Consider the following 24,593-nt stretch of genomic DNA (forward strand, 5'->3'; position numbering starts at 1 on the left):
AAAAATGAATAAGCATTCGACTTAATAAATACGCTTTTTAAATGTTTCCATTCGGACCGATTCATCCAGGTATTTTGCCTAAACAGGCAAGATAAAAAAAAAACAGCGTGACGAATGTTGAAGGTGCTATCGTCACGACTTTTTTACCTCGTTAAGAGACGTTTTTGTTTTATATCAGAAGTTTTTGTTTGATATAAAGTCGAAGTACCCCAATATTGTGACCACGGTTTTTACAAAAAAACTTTTACCTATACTTCAGTATTAATTTTGTTTTAAAAAACTACGTTTGACAAGACTTTAAATCTTAACTAACGAGAAGCAAGCAAACATCGGCAAGTCCAAGTTTAGCTATTTTGAGCGATTTCCCGCTAAATAAGCTAGTTATTTAAAAAGTCCGAGAACAATTTTTTTTTTTAACGACCTGCCCAACGCAAAAAAAAATCCCAGGATTCTAAAACGAGTCCTTAAATTTTTTTGAAACTGACAAACGACGAGGAAAACTTTTGTATTTTTTAGGTATACCAAAAAAAAGTATTTTGAGAATATCTTTTGAACGGAGCATCAGATCCAAGCAAATTTGTTGTCATTCGACGCGTTTGAAAAAATTAAAACTGTGTTAAAAAAAAAGTGTAATATTTTCCCAACCCAAACTCCACATAAAAATTTTTTTGGTATGACACTTTCAACGCTCGTTCTCCTGAACCAATTAAATTTCCTAAAGTCTTGGTATGCAATCCTTATTTATTTGGCGATACCTTTCGGCCATCACAGCAGATTTTCAATTCTACCGCTATATATACAGGGTGGCCCACAAAATATTTGCGTTTTAAAATCGCTTTAAAAAAACAACGAGAAGGTTGTCAAAAAAGTCTTGCGGTATTTTCGCTAGTTGGCGCTGAAAGCTCATAGTTCTTGTTTTATTCGTCGCATCAGGTCATACTTCAACCTTTTTAGAACGTTCATTTCACGCGCTAACACGTGTTTGATTGATTGTCTTTTCTTTTAAGTCGTTCATGAGTTATAGCACCGCAATCTTGGAACAAAATGAAGAGAAAATACGGCATTTTCTACAGTACTACTACGATAAAGGCAAAAATGCATCTCAAGCCGCCAAAAAAATTTGTGCTGTTTATGGACCCGATTTAGTTTCCATTTCCACTGCACAACGATGGTTTCAACGTTTTCGTTCTGGTGTAGAGGTGGCCGAAGATGCGCCACGTTCCGGAAGGCCTGTCGTCGAAAATTGCGATAAAATCGCTGAATTGATCGAAAGAGACCGGCATAGTAGCAGCCGTAGCATCGGTTAAGAGCTGGGCATGAGTCATCAAACCTAAGAAGCTCGATGTATGGGTGCCACACGAATTGACGCAGAAAAACATATTTGACCGTATCGACGCATGCGAATCGCTTCTAAATCGCAACAAAATCGACCCGTTTTTGAAGCGTATGGTGACTGGCGATGAAAAGTGGGTCACTTACGATAACGTAAGGCACAAACGGTCGTGGTCGAAAAGCGATGAAGCGGCCCAGACGGTGGCCAAGCCTGGATTGACGGCCAGGAAGGTTCTTCTGTGTGTTTGGTGGGATTGGCAGGGAATAATCCACTATGAGCTGCTCCCCTATGGCCAAACGCTCAATTCGGACCAGTACTGCCAACAACTGGACCGCTTGAAGGCAGCACTCCTGCAGAAGAGGACATCTTTGATGAACAGTGGCCGAATTGTCTTACATCAGGACAACGCCAGGCCACACACATCTTTAGTGGCGCGCCAGAAGCTCCGGGAGCTCGGATGGGAGGCTCTTTTGTATCCACCGTATAGACCATATCTCGCTCTAAGTGATTACCACCTGTTTCTGTCCATGGCGAACGCGCTTGGTAGTATGAAGCTGGCCACAAGAGAGTCCTGTGAAAATTGGCTCTCCGGTTATTTTGCCAATAGGGAAGCGAGCTTCTATGAGAGGGGCATTATAAAGTTGGCATCTCGTTGGGAACGCGTCATCGAACAAAACGGCGCATATTTGAATTGAATCGCATTATTGTAACCAATTTTATGAACAATTGAAAATTCATGAAAATAACGCAAGACTTTATTGACAACCTAATAAATAATAAAAATATAAATGAAATAATTGTAGATAATGAAATTTTAAAAACTCATAATAATAAAAATTTAAATATTAATATAATAAAAAAAAGGAACCAGACAGGCCGGTCCCAGCAGCGAATTCCGAAAAGAAAGTCGGCTGAAAAAAATAGGTATTTCGAAATGAAAGCTGATCTGAGGAAGGAAGACTCATTGGTCTTGACTCCGGAACTCCGAAACCAGTGCCCGGAGGGCCGGAAAATATTGAAATTGAAGACTTACGAGGCCCATGTGGCAGCCTGTGATCGACAGAACTTTAGGTTTTGCTGCCCATGTGGCCTCATGGTCCAGTCGTCAAGTTAATTTTCCGGCCACCAACGAGTCTGCCGGAGTCAGTGTTTCACTTGATAAGGTCTTGCAGAATAGTCCTGGAGAGGAGATCCCAGATCAGAGGGCCCCCTCCCTCTGCAGATGTCAGGGACGGAGCGGCTTTATTTGTCGCCGGACGAAAACTAGACCGCCACGAAGAAGACGAAATGTTCGGAGTAATGGCATTCTCGCTTGGCACTCGTTGACAGTTGCCGCCCTTGGCGGAGGTGGTTGACCAGATAACGTCTACTCCGGTCGCGCCAGAGACTCCAGGTCGTTTACCGGAGGAGTTGGTACAGTTTTGCCAAAAACATTACAAAAATTGCAATAGGAACAAGGCGCGAGTTCCGAAGTGCCCAACATGAATAAATGATCGGTCCCATATGATAAAGAACCATTCTCGGGCAAAACTTTTTTGTGAAATTTGCCAACGGACTTACATATATCTCCCTAAGGGTCTTTATTCATGCATTGTAAGAAAACAATTTGTCAATTTTAATCCATTATAATTAATTTTTTAAATAAGCTGAGAGTGCAAAAATGTAACCAAAGAAGAAAAATGCACCCAAGTAGGGTAGAGTTAAATACGACCTTAGGGCTCACATGGTTGGGCAACATATGGAGCCCAAGTTTATTGCAATATTTGCCTGAAAACGTTCACGTCGATAAATGGCTTCCGGTTTCCCAATTGTGAGGTAGGTAAACAATTTGTTAATTTTAATTCATTAGAATAAATTCTTTGTTTTTTAACGGGAATCTGCACCAAGGAGAGGGATACGACGGCGCCAACCTATCAGAAGGACTCTATACAAGAAATGGTTAATTACCTAAACTTAAAAGAAGAATTTAACATTCAGATTTTTTTTTAAATAAATGTGTGCCTTCAGCGCTTTTTTTCCCAATCGTCCATTTTATTGCTGTCAGGTCAGACTTGTCAGGTCTTCCCAATTCGAGCTTTCAGAGAAAAGTAAAATGTTATGAAGCGACAAGCGTTAGATATGCGAAATCCTTAGAGATGAGTAATTGAGCGATTGTAAATTGTAAAATATCGATATCAGTTTGGCGATGCCACCCCGGGCCAATTAATTAAACAATCATCTAAAAATTACGATTTGAATGCAAACGTTTTCTGCAGTTTTTTGTAAATATTTAGCTCAACGCAAAAAAGTCACTAAATAAACAATTTGTATTTCAACTAGGTCTCCAACTCCAAGTTATACGGGGATCTTTGCTCGTTTTAAGAAACTGTGGTGGTCTCCTTTGCAAACCCGTCAAACTAGTTGACAAATGCCTTGATAGCATTATGGATGTCCTGCTGAGTATTAAAGATTTCCGTAACCTCGTACTTAATGCGCCAATGGAATCAGGCACATTCAAAAAGTCTACCTATGCGGTAATGGAATCAGGCTATTACTTGGTTAAAAAAAGCTTTGTCCTTTTTTGTTAATAATTAAACACAAATATTTTTAGAACTGTAAAATGTTTGCGCAGTGCACGTTATCAATTTTCCACAAGGGTATTAAGGGAATATTCTGGTCTAGAAATTTAAAAAAAAATTATTTTTGCTGTTCTGATGTTTTTAATATATTCGAAGAGGTCGAAAAAAATGATTCAAAAACATTTTTTGTTTTCAAGTTGACGGCGTTTTATTATTTTTAAATATTTTTTTTAAAGTGGTCAACTAATTTACTAATAAAAAATTAGTTTTATTTATTTTCCGATCTCTTCAAAGGCTGAAATCTTGTAAGCCAGGACGCAGCGATTTTTTGAAGACCGTACTCCACAGGCCTGTACCTCGGCGAATATTGGGTTTTTTTTATTTATATTTTGTTTTTTTGTATTTTCAAACTGTCAATAAAAACCATGTAAAACTATGCATATTACAAATGTTTTTTCATTTCTTTGTGATCTTACTTGAAAAAATGCTTAAAATTTTGTCTTCTAGACCAGAATAGTAAACTTCCGTTCTCGTTTTCAACAAAAGTATATTTCTAAATTATTATACCGTTTAAAAAATTGAATTAAGTGCGCAATTTGGTTATCGATAACGAAACCATTGAATCAGCTGTTGAGTGAGTAATAATTCGACGCTTACCAATACTGCGTAACTTTTTACCTGTAAATGAAAACAACAAAATAGGAAAATAAATTTTAATTTATTTATTTATGATTAGAAAATAAAGACTGCGAGATGGCTGAAACTAAAGCCAATCCCTTCGACATGGACAGCTCCAGTTTCGACGCTGAAAAGTATCTGGAGAGACTGCTGAAGGTGAGAAGTGGGATGCACTGAAGTAACACCCAACAATTGGCCGTATGTTTTGATTATTTTGGGTGAAATTAGGACTGTTCCCTAAAGCAAATCATGGACACGGAAGCGGCGGTGGTGAAGGACACCCAAACTTTGCATTCGGACATGCAGACTCTGGTCTACGAGAACTACAATAAATTTATATCCGCCACGGACACGATTCGCCGGATGAAAGACGACTTCAAGCAGATGGAAACGGATGTGAATCTGCTGATGACCAAGATGCAATCCATAACCACATTCAGTGAGCAGATCACTGGGACCCTGCAGGGCACCAGATCGCAGCTATGTCGCCTGTCCGAGAAGCATTCGCTGCTAAAGCGGCTGCAGTTCCTCTCCACGCTCCCGGCCAAACTGAAATCCCTGATCGAGGAGGAAAACTACGCCCAGGCTGTCCAGGATTACCTGCACGCCCAGAAGGTGTTCGCGCAATACGGCAGGCAGCCCTCGTTCGACGGCATCCAGCGAGATTGCGATGCCATCATGTCGGACCTGAAGGAGCTACTGCGGAAGGACTTTCAACGAGCGGGCAATACGGCCCAATCGTTGACAGAGATCGGGGAATTGCTCCTACAGCTGGACGAGAAGACCTCGGATCTGGCCAGCGAGATGCTGACCTGCGCGGGCAAGCGACTGCACGAGCAGATCGTCATGCTGGAAGATCAGACGGAGCGCGATATGCTGGAGTTTGTGGACATGGGCATCGATGGCTTCCTCAACGATCTGGCGCTGGTCGTGACCTCCTACTTCGACATGTTTGTGGCCAAGCACTACGAGCAAGAGCGGTATATTATGTGAATGATTCTTCACGATCTTATAGAAATAACTCTCTCTTAGTGACGACTTCCAGGAGAACGCCCTGCTGGACCTGAATGTCTTTCTTAACCAGAACATCGACAAGTACCTGACTCTCGTCCAGGATCGTGTTGAATCCGACATTGGCTACGGGGACACCCAGGTGATGCTGCGTGCTCTGGATCGCCTGCATCGGCGCCTGCAAGCCATGCGGAACATCTGCCGCGGCTTGGAAGTTAAACGCAACACGGTCTCCATTATAATTTCGGCTGCCCACCAACTATGCGATGCCCATGCTAAGAACCTCAAGGATCACTTTGCCGATAGTCTGAGTGCGGTTCGATTGTCCTTGGTTTCCGCCAAAAGCGATGCAGCTGCTGGTCTAAATCTAAGCGATCTGATCAGCAACCTGTACGTGGCCATGGTGGAGAAGATCAAGGGCGTGCTGCAGGATTTGCTTATATTCCTGCGCACCGACTGGTCGTTCAACATTAAGGCAGAGCACAAGGGCGCTCTGTGCGTGGAGGGCATTCGGGAGAATCTGCTGATAGGCTTTCTGCGCCATATCGCCAAGGTGATGTGTGGATTCGGAGATGCCTCTAGCTCTAGTCCACCGAATCTGCTGCTAGTGCTGTCCAAAACGTGTCTGGAACTGGAGCAGCAGGGCGTGCACATACTGGTCAGCATTCTTAACATAAGAGCTTTAAAATATTTGCCTAATAAACCGATTCCTCAGATCGCTTTGGTGGATGACCTCTATGAAATCGACTCGGAGAACAGTGCCACATTAACCCACGAAACCGAGATCTGTGCGGAGATGCGGGAAACGGCTCAGGCACTCCTAGACTCTTATGTGCGGCTGCAGGGCACTAACATCTCACAAATGCTGCGCAAGAGCGTTGAGACAAGGGATTGGCTCAACTGCCTGGAACCGCGATCGGTGCGAGCGGTGATGAAACGCGTGGTGGAGGAGCTGGGCAGCATCGAGACGGTGGTGGCCAGTCTCTACGAGGCAACCACGAATACTGCGTCTGGATTCCGCACCACAGCCAGCAGCGATTCCAGCCGTAAAACATACTTCAGTAACTTTGCTTCCACCTCCAAGCCACAGTACCGATCCAATTGGTCAAACTACACGCCCTCGCAGCTGGAATCCAGCTATGTGTCTAACATACATCGCCTGTTTTCGGAGCGAGTGGAGATCTTTACTTCGGTGGAGTTCACCAAGGCTTCAATCGTGATGGGCATCATTAAAATTGGGCTTAAGGTAAGAGGTTACGCAGAGAAGTAACATGATGTGTATGATAATCTTCTTGTAGACCCTCTTGGAGTGCGTGAGGTTAAGAACATTCAGTAAATATGGACTGCAGCAGATCCAGGTGGATGCGCACTACCTGCAAATGAACCTCTGGCGCTTTGTTAGCGATGAAAAGTAAGTTCACTACGATCTAAAGAAATTGGAATAACCAAAACTAATGGTTTACAGCCTGGTCAACTTCCTTCTGGACGAGATCCTTGGCTCAGCTGTCCAACGTTGCTTGGAGTCCGTTTTAATGGAGCCCAATGCTGTGGAAATCATTTGTGAACGGGGTTAGTATTGGCTCCCAAAACTGAATAATGCAACATTCCACTTAAAATCTCCGTCTATTTTGTAAAACGCTGCTAGCCTAAGGATCTTAAATTAAACGTCTTTGCTTGCAAAATACATAGTAAAAACGAACTTGGCGGAATGGAAACTGAGAGAATTTCATAATTTGAGAAATTCGTCAGCTTCAATTCCGCCAATTAGTTTTGTAACAGAGATGCAAATACATGTAACGATTTTCAACAGAAATATGCTTTTAATCTGTGGTATCGGTGCTAAGACACAGGGTGAACTCGATGGTGTCGGCCTTGAGATCCTCGTCGCCGTTCGCAAGCAGAATACTGTGAGTGGTTTCACCACCATCTCCACCCGTCGAGATGGTCAGAATGCTGGGCGCCTCCTCCTCGACGGCCTTTCGTTTCTCGGAGCGAGCCTTCCGCGCCTCCTCGAACTCCTTGGGATGACATTTCTTGCGGTGCGTGTGCTGATTGGCATTCGAGTTGAACGTCTTTGGGCAGTGGGGACACTTGTAGAGCACCTCGCCCGTGTGCGTGGTCATGTGTTCCCTCAGCGTGATGGCCTTCTTAAAGGCTTTCTCGCACACGCTGCACTCGTGCTTCCTGTCCGAGAGATGCACATACCGCTGGTGACTGAGCATGGCGCTGCGGTTGGGCGACACCTTGCCACAAAGGTCGCAGGTGGCTGCGGTGCCATTATGTCGTCGCACATGCTTCTTCAGGCTGTGCTTGTTCTTGTGCCACGAGCCACAGATGTCACACTGCACCTTGGGTTCTGTGACGCCGGCGTGCTCCAACTGGTGACGCTGAAAGGCCGCACGACCGCGAATGACCTGGGCGCAGATGTCGCACATAGTGCCGTAGTTGCCGTGGGCCATCTTTACGTGCGTGCTGAGCAGGGATTGGTTGGGGAATCTGCACGCAAAAGAGAATGGTTACTAAAGACTACTCAAGATGGGTAAAAGCAACACAAGACTAGCCTCCTCTCGCAAAGGTTGCACACCACATTTCGCTCCTTGTGAATAACGCGGTGCTGATCCAGCAAATACTGCTTCGTGTATCTCTTGGGACACTGCTCGCACATAAAGGTCTTCTCCTCCTCCGGATGGTGCTTCAACAGCTCATGATTCCTCAGGCACTGTTTGTCCGCAAAGCGCTTGTCGCACTGAGTGCATCTGCAATTAAATTTCTCGTTGATTAAAAGCCCTGTTGCAATGATCTCTCTACCAGATTGGCTTCCTCCACTTTACCACTCACTTAAACTTCTCGGGATCGGCATGACGATCGATGTGATCGGTGAGAAAGGAGCGCTTGTAGAACTTTTTGTTGCAGCAGATGGCATACCCTTTGCGATTGTGCTCCTGCATCATGTGCTTGCAGAGGAGCAGATATGTCTCCTGGCCCTCGTGGCAAACGTCGCAGGTGAGCCGCATGTGGGCAGAGATCTTGGCATCGATATCCAGCATGCTCTGTTTGTAGTTCGGATAGCGCTTGGTTTTCTGCGAGGCTGCTCCTCCTGCCTTGCACGAGTTTTTCTTTCTTTGGGATTTTGTCGCAGGAGGCTTGGTTTTCCCTGGGGAAGGCAGCAGAGCAGGACCGGTTGCCTGATGGGATCTGCTCTTGGTGGTGGACCGCGTTTCCCTTCGTTCCTCTGTGGGCATGGGGGGTATAAGCGGTACGGGTTCTGGGGTATTCCCCAGCTCCAGTACTGTTAGCGATTCTTCCTTAATTGAACCTTCGTCCAATGGCTTGGACTTACTTTGCTCCTCCTGCTGGGCAATGACATCGCTGAGGAACTGTTCGTTGTTGAAGGAGCCACTTTCGCAATCGCTGCTGGGCAAGCCAACCTCCTCATCCTCATCTTGCTCATCCTCCGGAAACTCCAAGCTTTCATCCGGCACAGCTTTCGCCTGATCCTGTCCAGATTTCAGCGAAAACCGTTCCGTCAGCAAACGATGGGCCCTTTCCACCAACTCGTAGAACTGATGAAAATCGTTCACCTGGTTCCAGCAGGTCAAACAAATCACCGTAGATATGGGATCATCGCTTTTTGGCTGCAATTATTAACAATTCATAATTATAGTCTTTCAAAAAAACACACCTAATAGCTCGTACCTCAAACCAAAAGTATTTGGCCAGCACATTAGCCACATTAAGGGAGAGTCCATCGTCCTCGAATATCCGTATTGTATCCGAGTCGTTGGCGTTGTTCAGGCACAATCGGCAAATCATGCTTAAGTCAAAGCATCAAAACTTTTAAAGCAAAAATGGTTTGTTTGTTGACTTTTTTGACCAAGTGTGGCTGTAATCAGTTGGTCTATAAATACCAACAAAAAAAACATTCGATATCGAAATCTGTATCGTTAATCGAAACTAGTCGCGAAATTTAAAAATTATATTTGTTTCAGTAAGTACAATGTTAATTTATTTTAAATTTGTTGGCCAATAAAAATTAATTAAAACAAAACCCCGACGGTGTTTAAATTATATTGGAAAGGAGAAGAAAGTTTATTTTAATGAAAGAGAAAACGGCACTATAAATAACCCAAACCTTGAGCCGGTCCAAACACACCAGAATAGCAAACCAGGTCACCAAGAATATTAAATATTTCAAAATTAACCATTATTTTATTGTTTTTATGTTCCTTTGATATATTAATCTTTTTAAGTGATTCATATTACTTTGCCTTACTTCAAACTCCCACACTCCCAGCTCTAAGTGAACATTTTAAAACACCATTCGATTATGTCTGGAGAGTTGGTAATTTATTTAAGATAAAGTTGAAGTGTTTATTTATATGATGATATAGGTAATAGGATTCAAGTTTGTAATTTTGTTTATACTTTTTGTTGTTTTAACACCACAACCGTCTTTCATTTGGAAATAGATTTGTCAATAATGTGTTCAATTCGTAGAATAGCCATATATCGATTATTCTAATTTACATTACAATATTAGATATTATTCAATTTTTTATTTTTATTTAATATTATTTTAATTTTTTGAATTTAGCTCACACCATAATCTACCATATAAAACGGTGATTTTTTTTGGAACAGCCAAAGGTTCATTCGTATTTGTTTGACTCTTTTGAATGAGCTCTCAGATTAACAGTCCGAGTGTAACTTGCCTTTCTCATCAATTGCAATAGCTTTAAGTTTGACTTCAGCCCGCTTTTTTAATCAGAGCTTTGTTCATGGGAATTTCCAAATGGGAGCGTTTCTACTGATAAGAAATAAGAAAGCAAATTTAGTTCGTTTCCAAATATTTTTAAAGGTTGTCTTGAAGCGTGCACAACATGAGAGTGTATCTGCTTGTTTTTATATTAATTTTAACTTTATGGAAGACTTTTGTAGCAGGGGGTTTGTATTAAATATAACTTAGGTTAAACAAATTAAGCTAATTACATAACCATTTTGCAGATTGTTTGACGGATCCCGTGACAATGCTGTGCATTTTGGACCCAGATCAGGGCAAATAAGCTTATACCCATGTATATGAAGATGGTTCAATAAAGCAAAAAAGTGGATCATGAAGTGCGCTTCTGTATTCTAAGTAATTTAACGTCCCCCAGACTGAATTACGTGTGGCAAATCGCATTAAACATTCCACGCCCTCCGTCTCCACACTCGCAGACAACTTTTTTATGTGGACTTTAGTACCTGACAGAATGTATTTTGATTTTCCATTAAGTTGGTAACTTAGAGGTAGATTTGATTTAAATATTTTTTTCGGGGGACTTTTGTGACGGAAGAACAATATATGACTATTATGGAATTTTTATTTGCAGAAATTAAGTTTTAATTTAAGTAAAGGGACAAGCTATTGCCTGTAAGTAATATAGTTTGAAAGACAACCTTTAAATAATTCCCAAAGGGTATTTCAAAATTCTTTACCTGTATTAAGACCAAATATTTTTTTTTTTTTTTGCTGTGGTCCTCTTGTATTTTGGAGGGAGTTTGTCTGCCCGCTGGCGACCGTGTCAAGATGAATGAACATGGACAAGTTTTTGCCACTTTCCGAGAGGAGAAAGTTCTCTGTGCTGTATCTCGCATCTGAGTCTCGGTTTTCCACTGCTATCCCATCTGCCTTTCCTTTTCTTCCTTTATATGTTGTCCCTGTTTCTTTCGCTCTCCCTTCTTTGTTGCGTCTCATTTCAAATACATTAACATTTTGACCTTTCGCAAAAAAGTTCGAGCGGTGGCCGAGGCCGAATTTAATTTCGAGTTGTGTGCAGATTGTGCAAATCACACGCTCTTCAATATCTCCTCCTCATGTCACCTGCACTGAGCAAAATAGAAAAAACTGTTTTATATTTATATGTATACTCCATTATGCTACTTGAGACAATTTTTTTATTGACAGTAAACATGCCTCCGACAGATGGCGCCAGCAATTCTAGGTATATCTGACTGCTTGCAGTGACGTTCTGATTATTATACCCTTGCAGAGGGTATTATAATTTCAGTCAGAAGTTTGCAACGCAGTGAAGGAGACATTGCCGACCCTATAAAGTATATATATTCTTGATCAGCATCACTAGGCGAGTCGATCTAGCTATGTCCGTCTGTCCGTCCGTTTCTACGCAAACTAGTCTCTCAGTTTGAAAGCTATCTGCATGAAACTTTTCCAAAAGTTGTCTTTCTATTGCAGGTAGTATACAAGTCGGAACGAGTCGGATCGGACGACTATAGCATATAGCTCCCATAGGAACAATCGGAAAAATAAATGAAAAAAATATTAAACTTTTCTGTTTTTTAATTTTTTTTTTAGTTCTTCGACATATAGTAATGTTTAAATATTTCAGATTTACAGTTTAAATTTCATAAAAATCGGAGGACTATATCATATAGCTCCCGTAGGAACAATCAGAAAAAAATACAAAAAAAAAAAATAACTTTGCTGTTTTTAAATTTTTTTTTAGTTCTTCGACATATAGTAATGGTTAAATATTTCAGAATTACGGTTTAAATTTCATCAAAATCGGACGACTATATTATATAGCTCCCATAGAAATAATAAAATTATATAAAATAACTATCTAATAATTGAGCTGCAAATCATCATTGCTTCAATGTTTTTAGACATATACGCAAGTGAATCATAATTTTAATGTTTTCAAAAATATTTAATTCTTGCAATAGCTGCAAGGGAATATGAACTTCGGCTTGCCGAAGTTTGCTTCCTTTCTCGTTTTTTACTTGATTTTGAATTTGTTGCTTTTAAAGTTTCAATGTTACTGAAAGCTTTAGATAACGTTTTGAGCTGATTTCAATAATGCAAATAATGTTTATTTTAAAAAGACAAGCTCTTAATCTCTATAAAGCGAACTTTCGAGAAATATATGCCACTTAAACTATCGATCAATGGGAATTGTACCGTACTTACACAGCCGCTTTAAAGAGTGGTTGGAAAAGTATTTGCAACATATTTATAAACTGAAAAAACTGAGGAAGATGCCAATATAAAATTATTTTAAAACATTTAAAAGCCTACTAACATTACGGTAACAAAGAAAATTTTGAAGTACTTGTTGCTCTTTTTACATTAAACGTGATTTAAGTTTAACAACCAATGGTTTTATATACCATTTACTGTAAATTACATTCAATGTCATTTAAATTTTATTGACAATTTTTTTTCTGTGTTTGATTGAACAGTTTGAAGAAATAAAAACTTAGGACTATTGGCCAAAATGGGTAACATTTTTTGTCAGTGTAAAAGTGACATTGCATACCTGCAGACACAGGACTCTCTGGTAGTCCTTACACACAGGGACACACACACTGGTGTGTAGCGTGAACTTTGCTTTCATCAAACTGAAAATTGAATTTACGTAAGCCAAGCGAAAGTCGCACAAAACAACAAAAAAAATCTGAAATGCGGGATAAAGAAGGAGAAGGCGCTGTGAAACGTCGAACGTGTCAAGGTCAAGTTGCCATTGTCCCGGCTCTCCCACCCCTGTGCGCAACAGGAAAAGCTGCCTTCGCTTCCATTTCCACCCAACTCATATGTTTTGTGCAGTTTGAAGTGCGCCAAGTCGTTAAATTAATTTCAGTGCACTCAAAAACAGAAGCAGCGGAAACTGGAGCACAGCGCTCATTTTAAACGGATTATGTGCACGGCATTGGAGTGGGTGGCAGTTGGGTGGCCGGTGGGTGACCGGTGGGTGAGTAGTGACTGTTCTGGGGGGCAGGGATTACTGGCAAGTGGCCGCGCCAAGTGAAGTGAGGCTGCGTGAGTGGACAGCAAATGAATGGCAAACAAGTCGAGCGCCATAACACACAACTTTAAGCCGAAGTCAAAGGTTGGGCGGTATTTCCAAAAGTAAACTCTGGGTGGGGCACACTCAAGTGCCATGGCTGATTTCACTTCGAGTTTTACAGCTGACACTTAAAAGCCATTCGGCTGGAAAAAAAATTGGCACAAAATGGAACACTAAGAGAGTTCGAAATACGTGCACATTAAATGGAGCATTATTGACTGAAAGCAGACGTTTAGCCAATAAATTAAATTCAACAATTTTAGCTGAATTTTATTAAAGACAGCGAAAATGATTTCTTACTACTTGATTGATATTAAACTTTTTTATTTTATGTGATTTGCTTTGCTAATTTCGGTTTAAAAAAACATTGCTTCTTTGGCGGATTGCATATATATCATTTTTTCGTAATTGTCAATAATTATAATAATAGTATTTACACAAAAGGAAGACAAACAGTTTTTCACAAGAAACATTTGCAATCCAACAAACTTAAAAAAAAAAATTTTTTTTTTGCGAGCCCCTTTTAAAAAAATGTAATTAAAGTGACGAAAAACAAAATGTGGAAAAGTGTGTTTATAAAATCATTAAAATTTAAATGTAATGTACAAAAAATTTCTGAGGTTATACAAAGATATGAAACAGAAAATTATAAAAAAAGACCTACAACATAGAATCATATTTAAAAATTAAAATGTCATGTAAAACAAATTCCATAGGGAAACTCGTTATCACTAACGTGATTTGTATATCATAAATGGTGAACAAACTTTTCGCCATTAAATCCGGCCTGATATTTAAGTGCGGCGATAAGGTTGCCAAGCGTCGACAGTTTTATCAGCCGCCAAAGCAAATGCAATTTAAGTGCATTCGAAAATAAAATTGTGGAGGATCGTGTAAAGCCGAAGGATATGTGCCCATAAAGACCAGCACACGCATGCGACTATACATATACATATAAAGTTCGCATGCAGATGTATTTCCCACGGAGGATTGGCCTGGGGCGAGCCATAAATCTGCACGCAAAGTGTTTCCGGCCTGCCAGCCAAAAATGGCTGATGATTCTACTTCCTCGGCTGGGGAGCGCTTTAATAACGGCAAAGTGCCGGCCGCAGGTGTTTACCTGTGGAATGGGAAAAAGTGGAAAGCCTGGGGGGTGAAAACATCGCGGGAAAAGGGATCCAAATGCAACTTTAGCAGGTGTTGCAGCTGCAGCACAGAATCTGCGGCTTTTGCTGCACTGTAGCACTTTGTGGCTGCAACGCTCCTTTCGGCTGTGTCAACTAACACTGTCGGCTGCTATATTGTGTCACTTTCCCTTCCTTATGGAAAATTATTGCGAGATATCGAAACATAAGGAAAAATATCTAGGTTAACATTTAATGAATAATTTTGCTCTAAACTCTCTTAAATCGTAAATGTTGGGAATTTCTATATAAAATCGAATATTAATATTAATGTTTCGTAAGAAGTCATCCTAAATTCTCATGATCGATATTTTTTATCTTGTTTATACATAGTTGGATTGCTTAACAATAGTAGTAATACTTAATTTGTATCAATCGATTTGCGTTATTACGAAAACATTTTTATTTTCACCTTTGCATCAAGATGTTCCCGACTACTTAAAATGTGCTCTACTCTTTATAAATTTCTGTCAGTAAAAAGACTAAAATGTCAATTTTTAAGATGTTTAAAATTTCAGTATAAGATTCACTCGGAAATCGTCTAATAAAATTTGTACATGAAGTGTCAATTTCCCAATGAAATTAAGTTGGGTTGTCAGAATTTCTTAATGGTTCGTGTGAGATCAGCTCTTTATAAATTTTCCAATCGTAAAATTAACATTTCGTTGGGAATGTGGAATTGTGTTTACCCCTAAAACAAACCAGTAACCAAAGAACGCATTGGCAAATCGGACCTAAAGTGCATTTTAAATTTAATGTATTTTTGGCAGTATTTAAAGTTGGTTAACATTATTCCTGTTCCATTGATTTAGATATTTTGGTTGACTGTCACCAATTGCTAGGATGTCATTGCCTCTGATTTCTTTCGGTGTGGCTCCTAGATCAGGACCCTCCTCTGCCGCCGTGTTGCTGTTGTCAGTTGGCGTTGGCGTTGTCAATTTTGTATTGCCCTTTGGCAGATGTGTTTGACTGCTCAGGAATGAAGGGGGCTGGGGCAGGACGCTGGGTGTATTGCGCTTTCGAGGTTAGCGGGTCACGTGCCGCTCTCGACCTGCTCCTTCGACATTTACTGCGACAAAATCAGCGCCGTGGCATCTTCGCCAGCAATTGAATTCAAATGAAGCCGGGCCAAAAAGGAGGCGACGCCCCAGAAGAATAAATGCGATGCCATAAATCAAGCATAAAAATTGACATTAATTTTGCCCACGAGAGAAAATACAAAGCGATAGAGTGGGAAAGAGAAAGGGGATAGCTACAGTGAGAGGGAGATGGAGCACTGCTTACGTGTGGGGCTTTTCCGAATTCAATTCGCTGGCAAAATCGAGGAAAGCAAAAGCTCTACGCTTCGCTCACGCTTGGAATATTCAAGTGACAATCAACCGAGAGGAGCTCATCTGCTCATCACCCTCCTCAATTTTTCCATTTTCCCTCACCTAATCGAATCTCAGGGAACGAAAAACGAAAAAGTTTTCCATTTAATGCGATTTGTATCTGCATTAGTTTTGCGGTTTATTTCGTGAATCGCAATGCGATTTAATGGGAAATTAGCATTTGGTATTAGGCAATTAAAGTTCACCCTCAACTATGTTTATAACAATGTGGTTATTGCAAAAATAACTAACTAATCTAACCGCAGACACAACGACGAAAAGTGCTGACCACAGAATTGGAATTCCGATTGTGCAGTGAAACGTAATAAAAGCGTTTATGGTCTAATAATCAACATTTTATTCCTAAATTTAGAATATCAGAAGGGTTTATTTGGGTGTTCTGCTTACAAGGGGTGTTTTGGGGAGATGCTAGGTACATTAAGTTATCGACTGTTGACAAAAATAACCGGAAACAGGCCGGAATTGATGGCCTAATGTTTTTGTGTATCTCTCTTCTGTCACTGTCGCCATTTTATAGCATACTTTTCAGCGAATTGAAAGGCACTGAAATGTTTACGTGTTTGAGAGCATTCGGTTCGAGTTTATGACCATCTGGGGACTCGATCTGGCTAACACTCTTCTTCGGGTCCCTCAAACACACTTCATTGTTTTGTTTGGACTGGCAAATGAATGGTACTTCTGTACTAAATCGGAAAATAGCAACAGCACACTCAAAGAAACTCCATTCTCGACGGTTAAAAGGTAGATGAACCCAGTGGAAGTGAGACAAAAAAAATATTATCCTTTTCGCCGTGAATGGATAAAGATCTTTTTGTGCGATTCTCTACGTTAATAAAGGTAATTGCCATGACGACTGTAACGCTGTTGAAAGCAAAGTCCGGCAAACTCACATTCGTACAGTGGATGTTTGATAAATTGAATATCCATATTCTGGAAACTAAAATTTCAACCGTTGCACTAAAAAATGCTTGAGATTTAAAAATATATTAAAGGGTATAATGTTCATTGGCTACATAACATTCGTATTGTGCAATCAATTTTGGAAATTTTATTTTGAGGTTTGGGACGCTTAAATTAACTGAATTTTAGGAAGCATGAACTAATCAAACTTTAATCTTTATACAGTCAACTAATTTAAAAAAGTATGTTTTTAAAACCTTAACGAAATTGAATTTTGTGAATTATAGGAAAACACCAAATAAAAATATGTTTTTTCTCATTTTTAACATTGGTTGAAACACTCTTTAAGTAGGCGTTTCCATGTGACAGCTTGGTTATTGAGTTAAAGAAGTTCAACTGTATATATACCAACTCGAATATGCCGACGTCGACATATGGCAGACGGGTGAAAAGGCCAAAGTTCTCACGTGACAAGGGGATGTGGTAGGGGAATCGGGGGAATCCTCGACAGACGCGTTGCCACATGGAATCAACAGTTTACCTGGCTGGGTGCTACTGCTCTTTCCCCACAGGTTCGGTCTGGCTAAATGGCTTAAAACCCGACCGAAACTGACAACAAATACAGCTGACGATGATGATGATGATGGTGGGGCATTGAAGGGGGCGGCAGGAGAAGAGGCCATTTTCCAGACACAGGCGCATGCACAGCGGCAATTACTCATGGAAATAGTTTCGGATGAGGTCAGGGGTGGGGAGAAAGGGGGTTCTCATGAGTTACGGTTAGAATTTCCGTTGCTGGGGATACGCCCGCACACAGTTTCCCACCCCACGCCCCCTTTCAGGCCTTTTGTTTATTTGTTTACTCTGCACACCGTTTGCTCAAAATCAAAATTCCTGTTGCTGAAGCGGTTGTTTTGCTGTTGATTTTCCACAGGCCAAAACGGAAACTATGGAAAATGGTGAAAATTCTGGCTATCGATGGCAGCGACATAATTTGCATCCAGATCGCTTTCCTCGTTTCTCATCACTTTTGGACATGCCAGCAAAAGTAATGCGATACAAAGCTGAAAATGTAAACGTACGAGTATTCGAATATGGCTGATGCCGATTGTGATGCTTGTGTTGCTGTTGTATGCCATGCATCCTTGCTGTTCTTGGCATCCTCGAGGCCGCAGGACAATCAGCATGCATGATTTAACATTTCCCCAAAGCAAACATCGAAAATGCCATAACACATTTTGCAGACAGTTCCATGGCCCAAGTTCGCTTAAATCTCTTAAAATGTAGGTTCGATAAGAGCGATCATTTATGAAAATACTGAACATTTTATATTTGCAGTGTTACTAACCAATTATTCAGTTTTTTGTTTTACAAATTTATGGAAAAATGTATTGGTATAGGGACTTATTTCTGAAAGATAATTTGTTCTTTAAGTAACATTTTGTATTATAAGTCCACAAGAATTTTCTGTTAAATGATTCCGTTCTACAATGGCACTTTAAAAATTTTTGTAGAATCTATTAATAATTGCTTGAAAATTAAAAGGCATTGATTAGCTCTATTTTTTGAATTAGTTTTTATACACCATAACTTATTTAAAATTGTACAAAAGTTTAAATTTATTTGTGTTAATAATTCATTTAAATACGTTTTATGTATAATAAATTTTTTCAGTAAAAAAAGGTTTAAGCAGCACCCTCCTTTTTATAAACATAGGAAGCATTCCATTTTCAGAGAAAGGCGGATGTGAAAGAAGGAATGGGATAGCCTCACTAGAAAGCATATGCAGCTTTGTGCTCTGAAAATGTGAATGCAGAAAAAGGCAAGCCTCTGCACATAACTAACTGGGGACTTCAATTCGGTTTTGGGGCATATTTTGCGCCAATTTCCATACAAATCTCTCGCACACACAGGCACTCACTCACTTACACTGCCAACTGTCGATCGTAAATGGGAAGCAGTTTGCATAGCTTCTCCCCGAAAACTAAACCAACGAAACTCCGTATGAATGGAACAAAAAAAGGACCACAAGAAAAACAAAGGCCCACACATGTGATAAAGAAAAACAAAGGCCCAAAAGGTGGCAGCAACAACAACTAGTCAGGGAGCAACAATAAAAACAAATGCTAACTGAGGCTGAGAGCTAGGAGAAAATTAAAAAGTAAACACAAAAATTCACGTGCTTCGCATGCAATAACAGTAGAGGTTGCCATTGGGAGAGGGTAGCCGTGGGTGCAAGGAAGAGAGCGAGTCCCTTGTGCGTCTGCGCAGTGAGCGAAGATAGTAAGAGCAAGAGAGGGGAGCGGGAGCATAGGGCGCATGATCGGGCAATTGGAATTTTTGGGCTGTATGGGAATTTCTCTCATGCAAAATTTTGTTTACCGTTATGATGACGTATGTCGTTGTCGTAGGAGAACGCTAAGCATATTGGGCCTATCGAATACTAAAGATGCACAAACTCATGACAATTTTTAAAATACGCTTGTTTTACTTCTTTTAACACAATACCTAAATCTAAGACTTATAGAAAATAATTTGTTTTGAATTCATTATTTTATAAGGGGAACTTTATTATTTCATAGACCATATAACTATTTTGAGTTAGAGAATTTTAACTGCTTATTCCAAATTTATAAGATAAAAAAAAGTGTGTATAAACCAATATGTACATATTTTACCTTCTACAATGTAATTACAAAAATGTCATCATCTTAACCCTTACAATGGTTGCATTTTTGGAAGTTGCCACACAAATCGTTGTAAAGTTTGTGTACTTTTGGCCTCCCATTTTAATTAGTTTTGAATCTCTAGAGATTTCAGTGACAGAGATGAAGATATTTAACAGATCCTGCTGGCCTACAGCATCAGAGTCCCTTCCTCTTCAAAACCCCTCTCACTCTTTACACCTGCCTGCAGGAGTTTACTTTGCATTGAGATGAGAGTTGAACCTCCCTATATGCAACGTGCGTATTATTTATGCGTAGACATTGTGGCGCCGGGAGAGAGATAGAGAGTAGTTTCAAGAGAAAAGCACCAATGAGAGAGAGCACTTATGTGGGGATATGGTTTCGCATAAATACGCGAGAGTGGCGCTTGGATCCTTAGAAGTACGTCAAGCTTCGTGGAGAGCGGACTGTGCGCTGCTGCTCCTGCCAAACCCCCGCTCTCGGGCAGCTATATTCTACCAACATATGGCCAACACAGACACACACACAGATAGACACGCACACCTGTATAACTAGCGCGCGCGCAAATCGTTGAAATTAAAACAAAGCGAATCTGAAAATGCTTAAACGTCCACGTGAAGCGGTGCACAAAATAACCAAGTAACGAAATCGATTCAAGCCAGTGAAATTAAAGTAAAGTTAATGTTTTTTTGGAAAAAATCAATGCCGTTAACCGACGCACACGGATACACATAAACGCACACGTGTGCCCCAAAAGCCAAAACACACCAATACAACCAGACACACACTTACACACGCAAACAGAAGGCCTAGCAGAGTAAAAGTAACGGAATTAGCAGCACAATTGTGAGTGAAAGTTGAGTGCACAAAAATAGAAGATGAGGGGAGAAAGGAATGGCGAAGATTTAAGCAAGTAGCCCTAATAAATGCAAATCGCACTTGGAGGCTTTGCAGAGTTGGGCGCTTAATTCTATAATCTCTTTGGCTCATATTCTTTATCTTACCTTTGTTCTCAATTAAACGCATGTGTGTGTGTGTGCGTGTTTAAGTCGGTCATAGTTTAGACAAAAACAAAAACAATAAACCAAAAAGGAGGACTATAAAAAGCATGCAACAAAAATAAGCGGCAACAGCAGCCGCCAACGCTGACGCTACCTGAGCAAGATAAACACGCAAAACAAAGCGAACTGGGTCAGTGTGAAAGGAGGAGGAAGGAGAGAGGAGGAGGAAGGGCGTAAAGGAAAAGGGGCAGGAAAAGTGGCTAAAACGGTGCATGTGCTGCAGCCAAATATGTAGCATACTTAATGGAGCAAAGGGTAAGTCACTCAACACACGAAAATCCTTGGATTCCGATATGCCACGCATATTTAACCTTGAAAATAACTTTAACCTATAAAAGGTTTACAAAATGGGAAATTCAGGGGAAAAGGGGGTTGCAGCCCGTTGAAGGATATGCGCCGCGAGTCGAAAAGTAAATGTCGAAATGCCGAAAGGAGCAATAACAAAAGGACAGCAGCAGTAGAAGCAACAGCAAAAAGAAGCGGGAAACAAAATAACAGTAAAATAAAAAATCCTTGTGAATGTTGCGCTTGCAGCCGCCATTCCTCCCTAGCCCGTACCTTCTACGGCTCTCCCCGCCCCCTATAACTCCCTAATGTTCATCCACACCCACCCAAAATCATTTTCTTTTTAGCCACACACAGAAAAATATTTATTTTCTTGCATTATTTATTACTTAGATATTTTGTCCTTCAAATTAATCAAACAAAGTCAGCTTTCAATAGCTAAGAAACACATATCGAGAAAAAATAAGTCACTCGGCTTGTAAATAACTTTGCTATTTCTAAAAGTATTTTTCACCGGGTCAGAGTTTTCAAATAAAACGTAAGTCTTTTAAGCAAATAAAAATAAGTGTTCAAAATAAATAGTTAAAGTCTATTATTTAAAAAAAGCAAATCGTATCCATAAAGATAAAATCGACAATGGTTCTCGAGTAATTTAAAATATTTAATTTAAAAATATTTGGTGTAAATAAAAATGCTTGAAGAAAATGAAAAATTACGGATATAAAAATATTATTTAAAAACACTATTTAATTTTTATTTCTTTAGTAAAAGATACAAAGTTCTTTTAAAAAAAAAAGTTATTTATTTTCTTCAGTGCCGGTTGCGTCCAGAGTCCTTCTGCGTTTGTGTGTATAGCCCTGCTAGTGTGCTTGTGTGCGCCTGATGTGGGTCATAAATGTTACTCCAATTTTATGGCCAGCTTGCACACGACGATGGCGCTGGAGCAGAGCGGAGTAAAAGGCGAAAAGCAAAATGAAAGAGCTGCCACCATAAGCAAATGGCAAGGATATGGCGGGAATAAACCAGAATAGACCAAAGTGAGGGAAAAGGCAAGGAAAAGGGACATTAAATGGCCAGGGACATCGAGGGCAGCTTCAAACATTAAGCCATACAAATTCATATAAATATTCATTGGGGTCCCCATTCAGATTTCGTTCTTGTTAGTCCCTTAGTCTTCACCAAATTTACTAAAAATTGGAATTAATGTTATTAGTCGGCATTAGGGTTTCGCTGGGAATGAAAGGGCAAAGGAAAATTCGATCAGCACCCGTTTTTCTTTTTGTTTTACCTTGGTACTGCTTCAAAAAGGGATTTACTTCGATGAGCCTTGCTGCTCAATAATGCAATTGCGTGCCCGTGTTGCAGTTGCAATGGCATGTTGCAATGCTCACTGCATTTGTAAGTGCAGTTATAGTTCCTGCTGCTGCAATTGTGGCAATTAGCAGGGTGTCTCGGCGACATTTGCAGTGGTCGCCGGCTTATATAATGGTCGTGCCAGCCTTTATGGCCCGCAACTGTTCCATTTGCGGTAGGCATCGCGTGACCTTGAGTGGGCGGAACTGTGGATGGGTGGGTGGCATGCAAATCCATTGAAAGCGCACGGCTGCTGTTCAAGGCTATTTTTACGTTACGCAAGCAACTGCAAACACAGATACACACCAACATCCAGTCTGTATATATGTGTGTTTGCGTATCCTTGAGCGTCAGTTGGGCGCCGGGCATGTTGCATGCGTTGTCGCTGTAGCGTTGACATTTTCCCCATTTTCCACACTGCCATTAAGGTCCTATTCCCTTTCTATATCTCCTAGTCATACAATACACGTATATGATTAGGTACCTACACATTTTATACGTTTTGGCTGGCTTATGCAATCGCTGGCAATCCTTTCAGATTCTTTTCAGCTTCGCTTCGTTTTCCAGTTTTCCTTATTAGCTGAACTAAAGTTATGCAATCGCAGCAAAGGTCCTGAGGTCCTTTTACATTCAAAGAAGTTTGAAAATGATTCATATTCATTAATGACAGCCAAGTCAGTGGCTGCAATTACATTATTTTTCTTGCCATAAAAGTAAGTTTTAGAACTTAAACAGAAAGCATGCTTTTATATATATTCCAAAGATAATTCTTTAATGGTGGAACTTTCTATCGTTCTTAAGTATCCAATTCTATTATTGTTTGATAAACTTTAACCTGCTTTAGCTCCAATTTAAGTTTAAATAAATAACCAATCCCTTAACGCTAGTTGAGTTAATAAGACATTTTTAATATAAGCTTTACTGTCTGCATAAAATATTCGCAATACAATATGCTGTTGGGGTAAAATTGTATGTAACTTTCTTCACCATTTCTCCCTATTAAGCTTTCTTTAGTTTTTGCCTCAATGTCATTGCATATTTGAGAAGGTTTGTTTAATCGAAACGCGGACGACTCCATGCTAATATATAAAATATATATGTGGGGGTGTGGAAGCGCTGGAGGCGTGGCATGTGTGCGTGTTGGCCTACGACAGTCACTGGCCCTGAAATATGACATAAGTGCAGGAACTAGCTGTTATGCCTTAAAATATAATTGCAGTGGATCCTCATTGAAGTCGCGCCCACAAACTAATCAGTTAAGCAGAATGACAGTGCCTAGCTGTCGCATTATCTTTAATTCCATTTGTTAGCTATAGTTTTTTGCAGTACATTTCTCATTAGGAACAGTCTGAAGTGAAGTAGCACTTAACATTTGCCGCACGAAGGGTAAAAGGGATCAAACCCCGCGGGTTCGTTAATTTCATTAAAAAGTTGTGCATCGAAAAACTTGCTAATTGCCGCCAACAGCAAACTAAACATAAAACCGAAAAAAACCTCGTAACAAAATTGTATATAATAGAAAAAGCAAAGAAACTTGGTTATTATTAGTTGTTTGCCTTACAGATATTTACCCAAATTATCAGTTGTACGTAATTCAATGATTAAATTTGCTTAAATAGAGCAATTTATAATGCATAAAAACCGACAAAATTACTCAACAAATAGAAGCATTTATCAATTGTTAATGCGAATGGCACGCAACTCTCATTTGACTGGGTCTTTGTCAATATTATTACTGGTCAGGAATTGGATTTGAATGTAATTTGTGACTTGACCTGTGTTAAGGGCGTCTATAAATACAAATCAACGGAACTGGGCAAACTGCACAAATGCCGCAGTATAAACTTGGCCACGAAACAAATCGCGGAAAGGAACAGGATGACGAAGGCAACTAAAAACAATTTGCCGTAATCAAAACGAAATCAGCAAAGCGCAAGCCGCAGCGTCGCAGCGGAAAGTGGATCAGCTATGGCCGGAAAAGCATAGGAAAACTCCAGTAGAAACCGAGCCTTTGTTGCCCTACAGAGTGCAACATTTGCTAAAGTAAAAACTTGAATGTGTTACGATAAACATATTTTATGAATTATAAATCACTGGTTTATTAGTAAATGTTTTACAAAAGAGTCGAAATGCATTATGTTAATTAAAGTTGATAAACTACTATAAATTAAAGTAAATTGATTGGAAAATACATTATATACTAGACCAGAAGAGATAAAATGATAAGAGTGGTAATAAATTAAAATTCTAGATAAAATCTTGAAATAAATATATATATAATTGGTGGAATTCGAACTATTTTTGT

At 40.1% G+C, this 24,593-nt stretch overlaps 3 protein-coding genes and 1 long non-coding RNA gene across 5 annotated transcripts in view; 3 read left to right on the plus strand and 1 right to left on the minus strand.

Annotated features, from left to right (window-relative positions):
* The first annotated feature begins 4,540 nt into the window (after nucleotides 1-4,540).
* Nucleotides 4,541-7,303, plus strand: LOC128255721 (vacuolar protein sorting-associated protein 51 homolog). Its single transcript, XM_052985421.1, has 7 exons — nucleotides 4,541-4,571; nucleotides 4,628-4,725; nucleotides 4,798-5,549; nucleotides 5,602-6,238; nucleotides 6,296-6,826; nucleotides 6,879-6,991; nucleotides 7,046-7,303. Exons 2-7 carry the CDS (start codon nucleotides 4,645-4,647, stop codon nucleotides 7,152-7,154), a joined length of 2,223 nt encoding a protein of 740 aa, XP_052841381.1. The 5' UTR covers nucleotides 4,541-4,571; nucleotides 4,628-4,644; the 3' UTR covers nucleotides 7,155-7,303.
* A 71-nt stretch (nucleotides 7,304-7,374) lies between these two features.
* On the minus strand, nucleotides 7,375-9,523 carry LOC128255724 (transcription factor grauzone). Of its 2 annotated transcripts, XM_052985425.1 has the most exons (5): nucleotides 9,277-9,523; nucleotides 8,921-9,215; nucleotides 8,419-8,845; nucleotides 8,142-8,336; nucleotides 7,375-8,076 (listed from the first exon to the last, which is right to left on the minus strand). In XM_052985425.1, exons 1-5 carry the CDS (start codon nucleotides 9,391-9,393, stop codon nucleotides 7,401-7,403), a joined length of 1,710 nt encoding a protein of 569 aa, XP_052841385.1. In that variant the 5' UTR covers nucleotides 9,394-9,523; the 3' UTR covers nucleotides 7,375-7,400. The 2 variants fall into 2 exon arrangements, with proteins under 2 accessions (XP_052841385.1, XP_052841384.1); XM_052985424.1 differs by having other exon boundaries at nucleotides 8,419-9,215; nucleotides 9,277-9,521.
* Nucleotides 9,524-10,247: 724 nt separating this feature from the next.
* Nucleotides 10,248-10,698, plus strand: LOC128255737 (uncharacterized). The gene is made up of 2 exons (XR_008267680.1): nucleotides 10,248-10,524; nucleotides 10,585-10,698. It is a non-coding gene; the product is annotated as an uncharacterized LOC128255737 (long non-coding RNA).
* Nucleotides 10,699-20,021: 9,323 nt separating this feature from the next.
* The window catches only part of LOC128255723 (uncharacterized), a 43,244-nt gene continuing 38,672 nt past the window's right edge, over nucleotides 20,022-24,593 (plus strand). The window contains exons 1-2 of the mRNA XM_052985423.1: nucleotides 20,022-20,435; nucleotides 20,639-20,905. The gene's annotated coding sequence lies outside the window, so the exon portion shown is untranslated. The remainder of the gene's footprint in view (nucleotides 20,436-20,638; nucleotides 20,906-24,593) is intronic.

Source organism: Drosophila gunungcola (assembly GCF_025200985.1).
Source record: "Drosophila gunungcola strain Sukarami chromosome 2R unlocalized genomic scaffold, Dgunungcola_SK_2 000012F, whole genome shotgun sequence".
In the NCBI taxonomy this organism is placed as follows: Eukaryota; Metazoa; Arthropoda; class Insecta; order Diptera; family Drosophilidae; genus Drosophila; species Drosophila gunungcola.

Bases quoted from the DNA above. Each gene is read 5' to 3' on its own strand.
- LOC128255721 (XM_052985421.1), top strand. From the start codon at position 4,645: ATGGCTGAAACTAAAGCCAATCCCTTCGACATGGACAGCTCCAGTTTC. The intron at 4,726-4,797 runs GTGAGAAGTGGG...GGGTGAAATTAG, and splicing joins ATCTGGAGAGACTGCTGAAG to GACTGTTCCCTAAAGCAAAT. The intron at 6,827-6,878 runs GTAAGAGGTTAC...ATCTTCTTGTAG, and splicing joins TCATTAAAATTGGGCTTAAG to ACCCTCTTGGAGTGCGTGAG.
- LOC128255724 (XM_052985424.1), bottom strand. From the start codon at position 9,393: ATGATTTGCCGATTGTGCCTGAACAACGCCAACGACTCGGATACAATA. The intron at 8,337-8,418 runs GTGAGTGGTAAA...ATTTAATTGCAG, and splicing joins GCCGATCCCGAGAAGTTTAA to ATGCACTCAGTGCGACAAGC. The intron at 8,077-8,141 runs GCTAGTCTTGTG...TTTTGCGTGCAG, and splicing joins TGCAACCTTTGCGAGAGGAG to ATTCCCCAACCAATCCCTGC.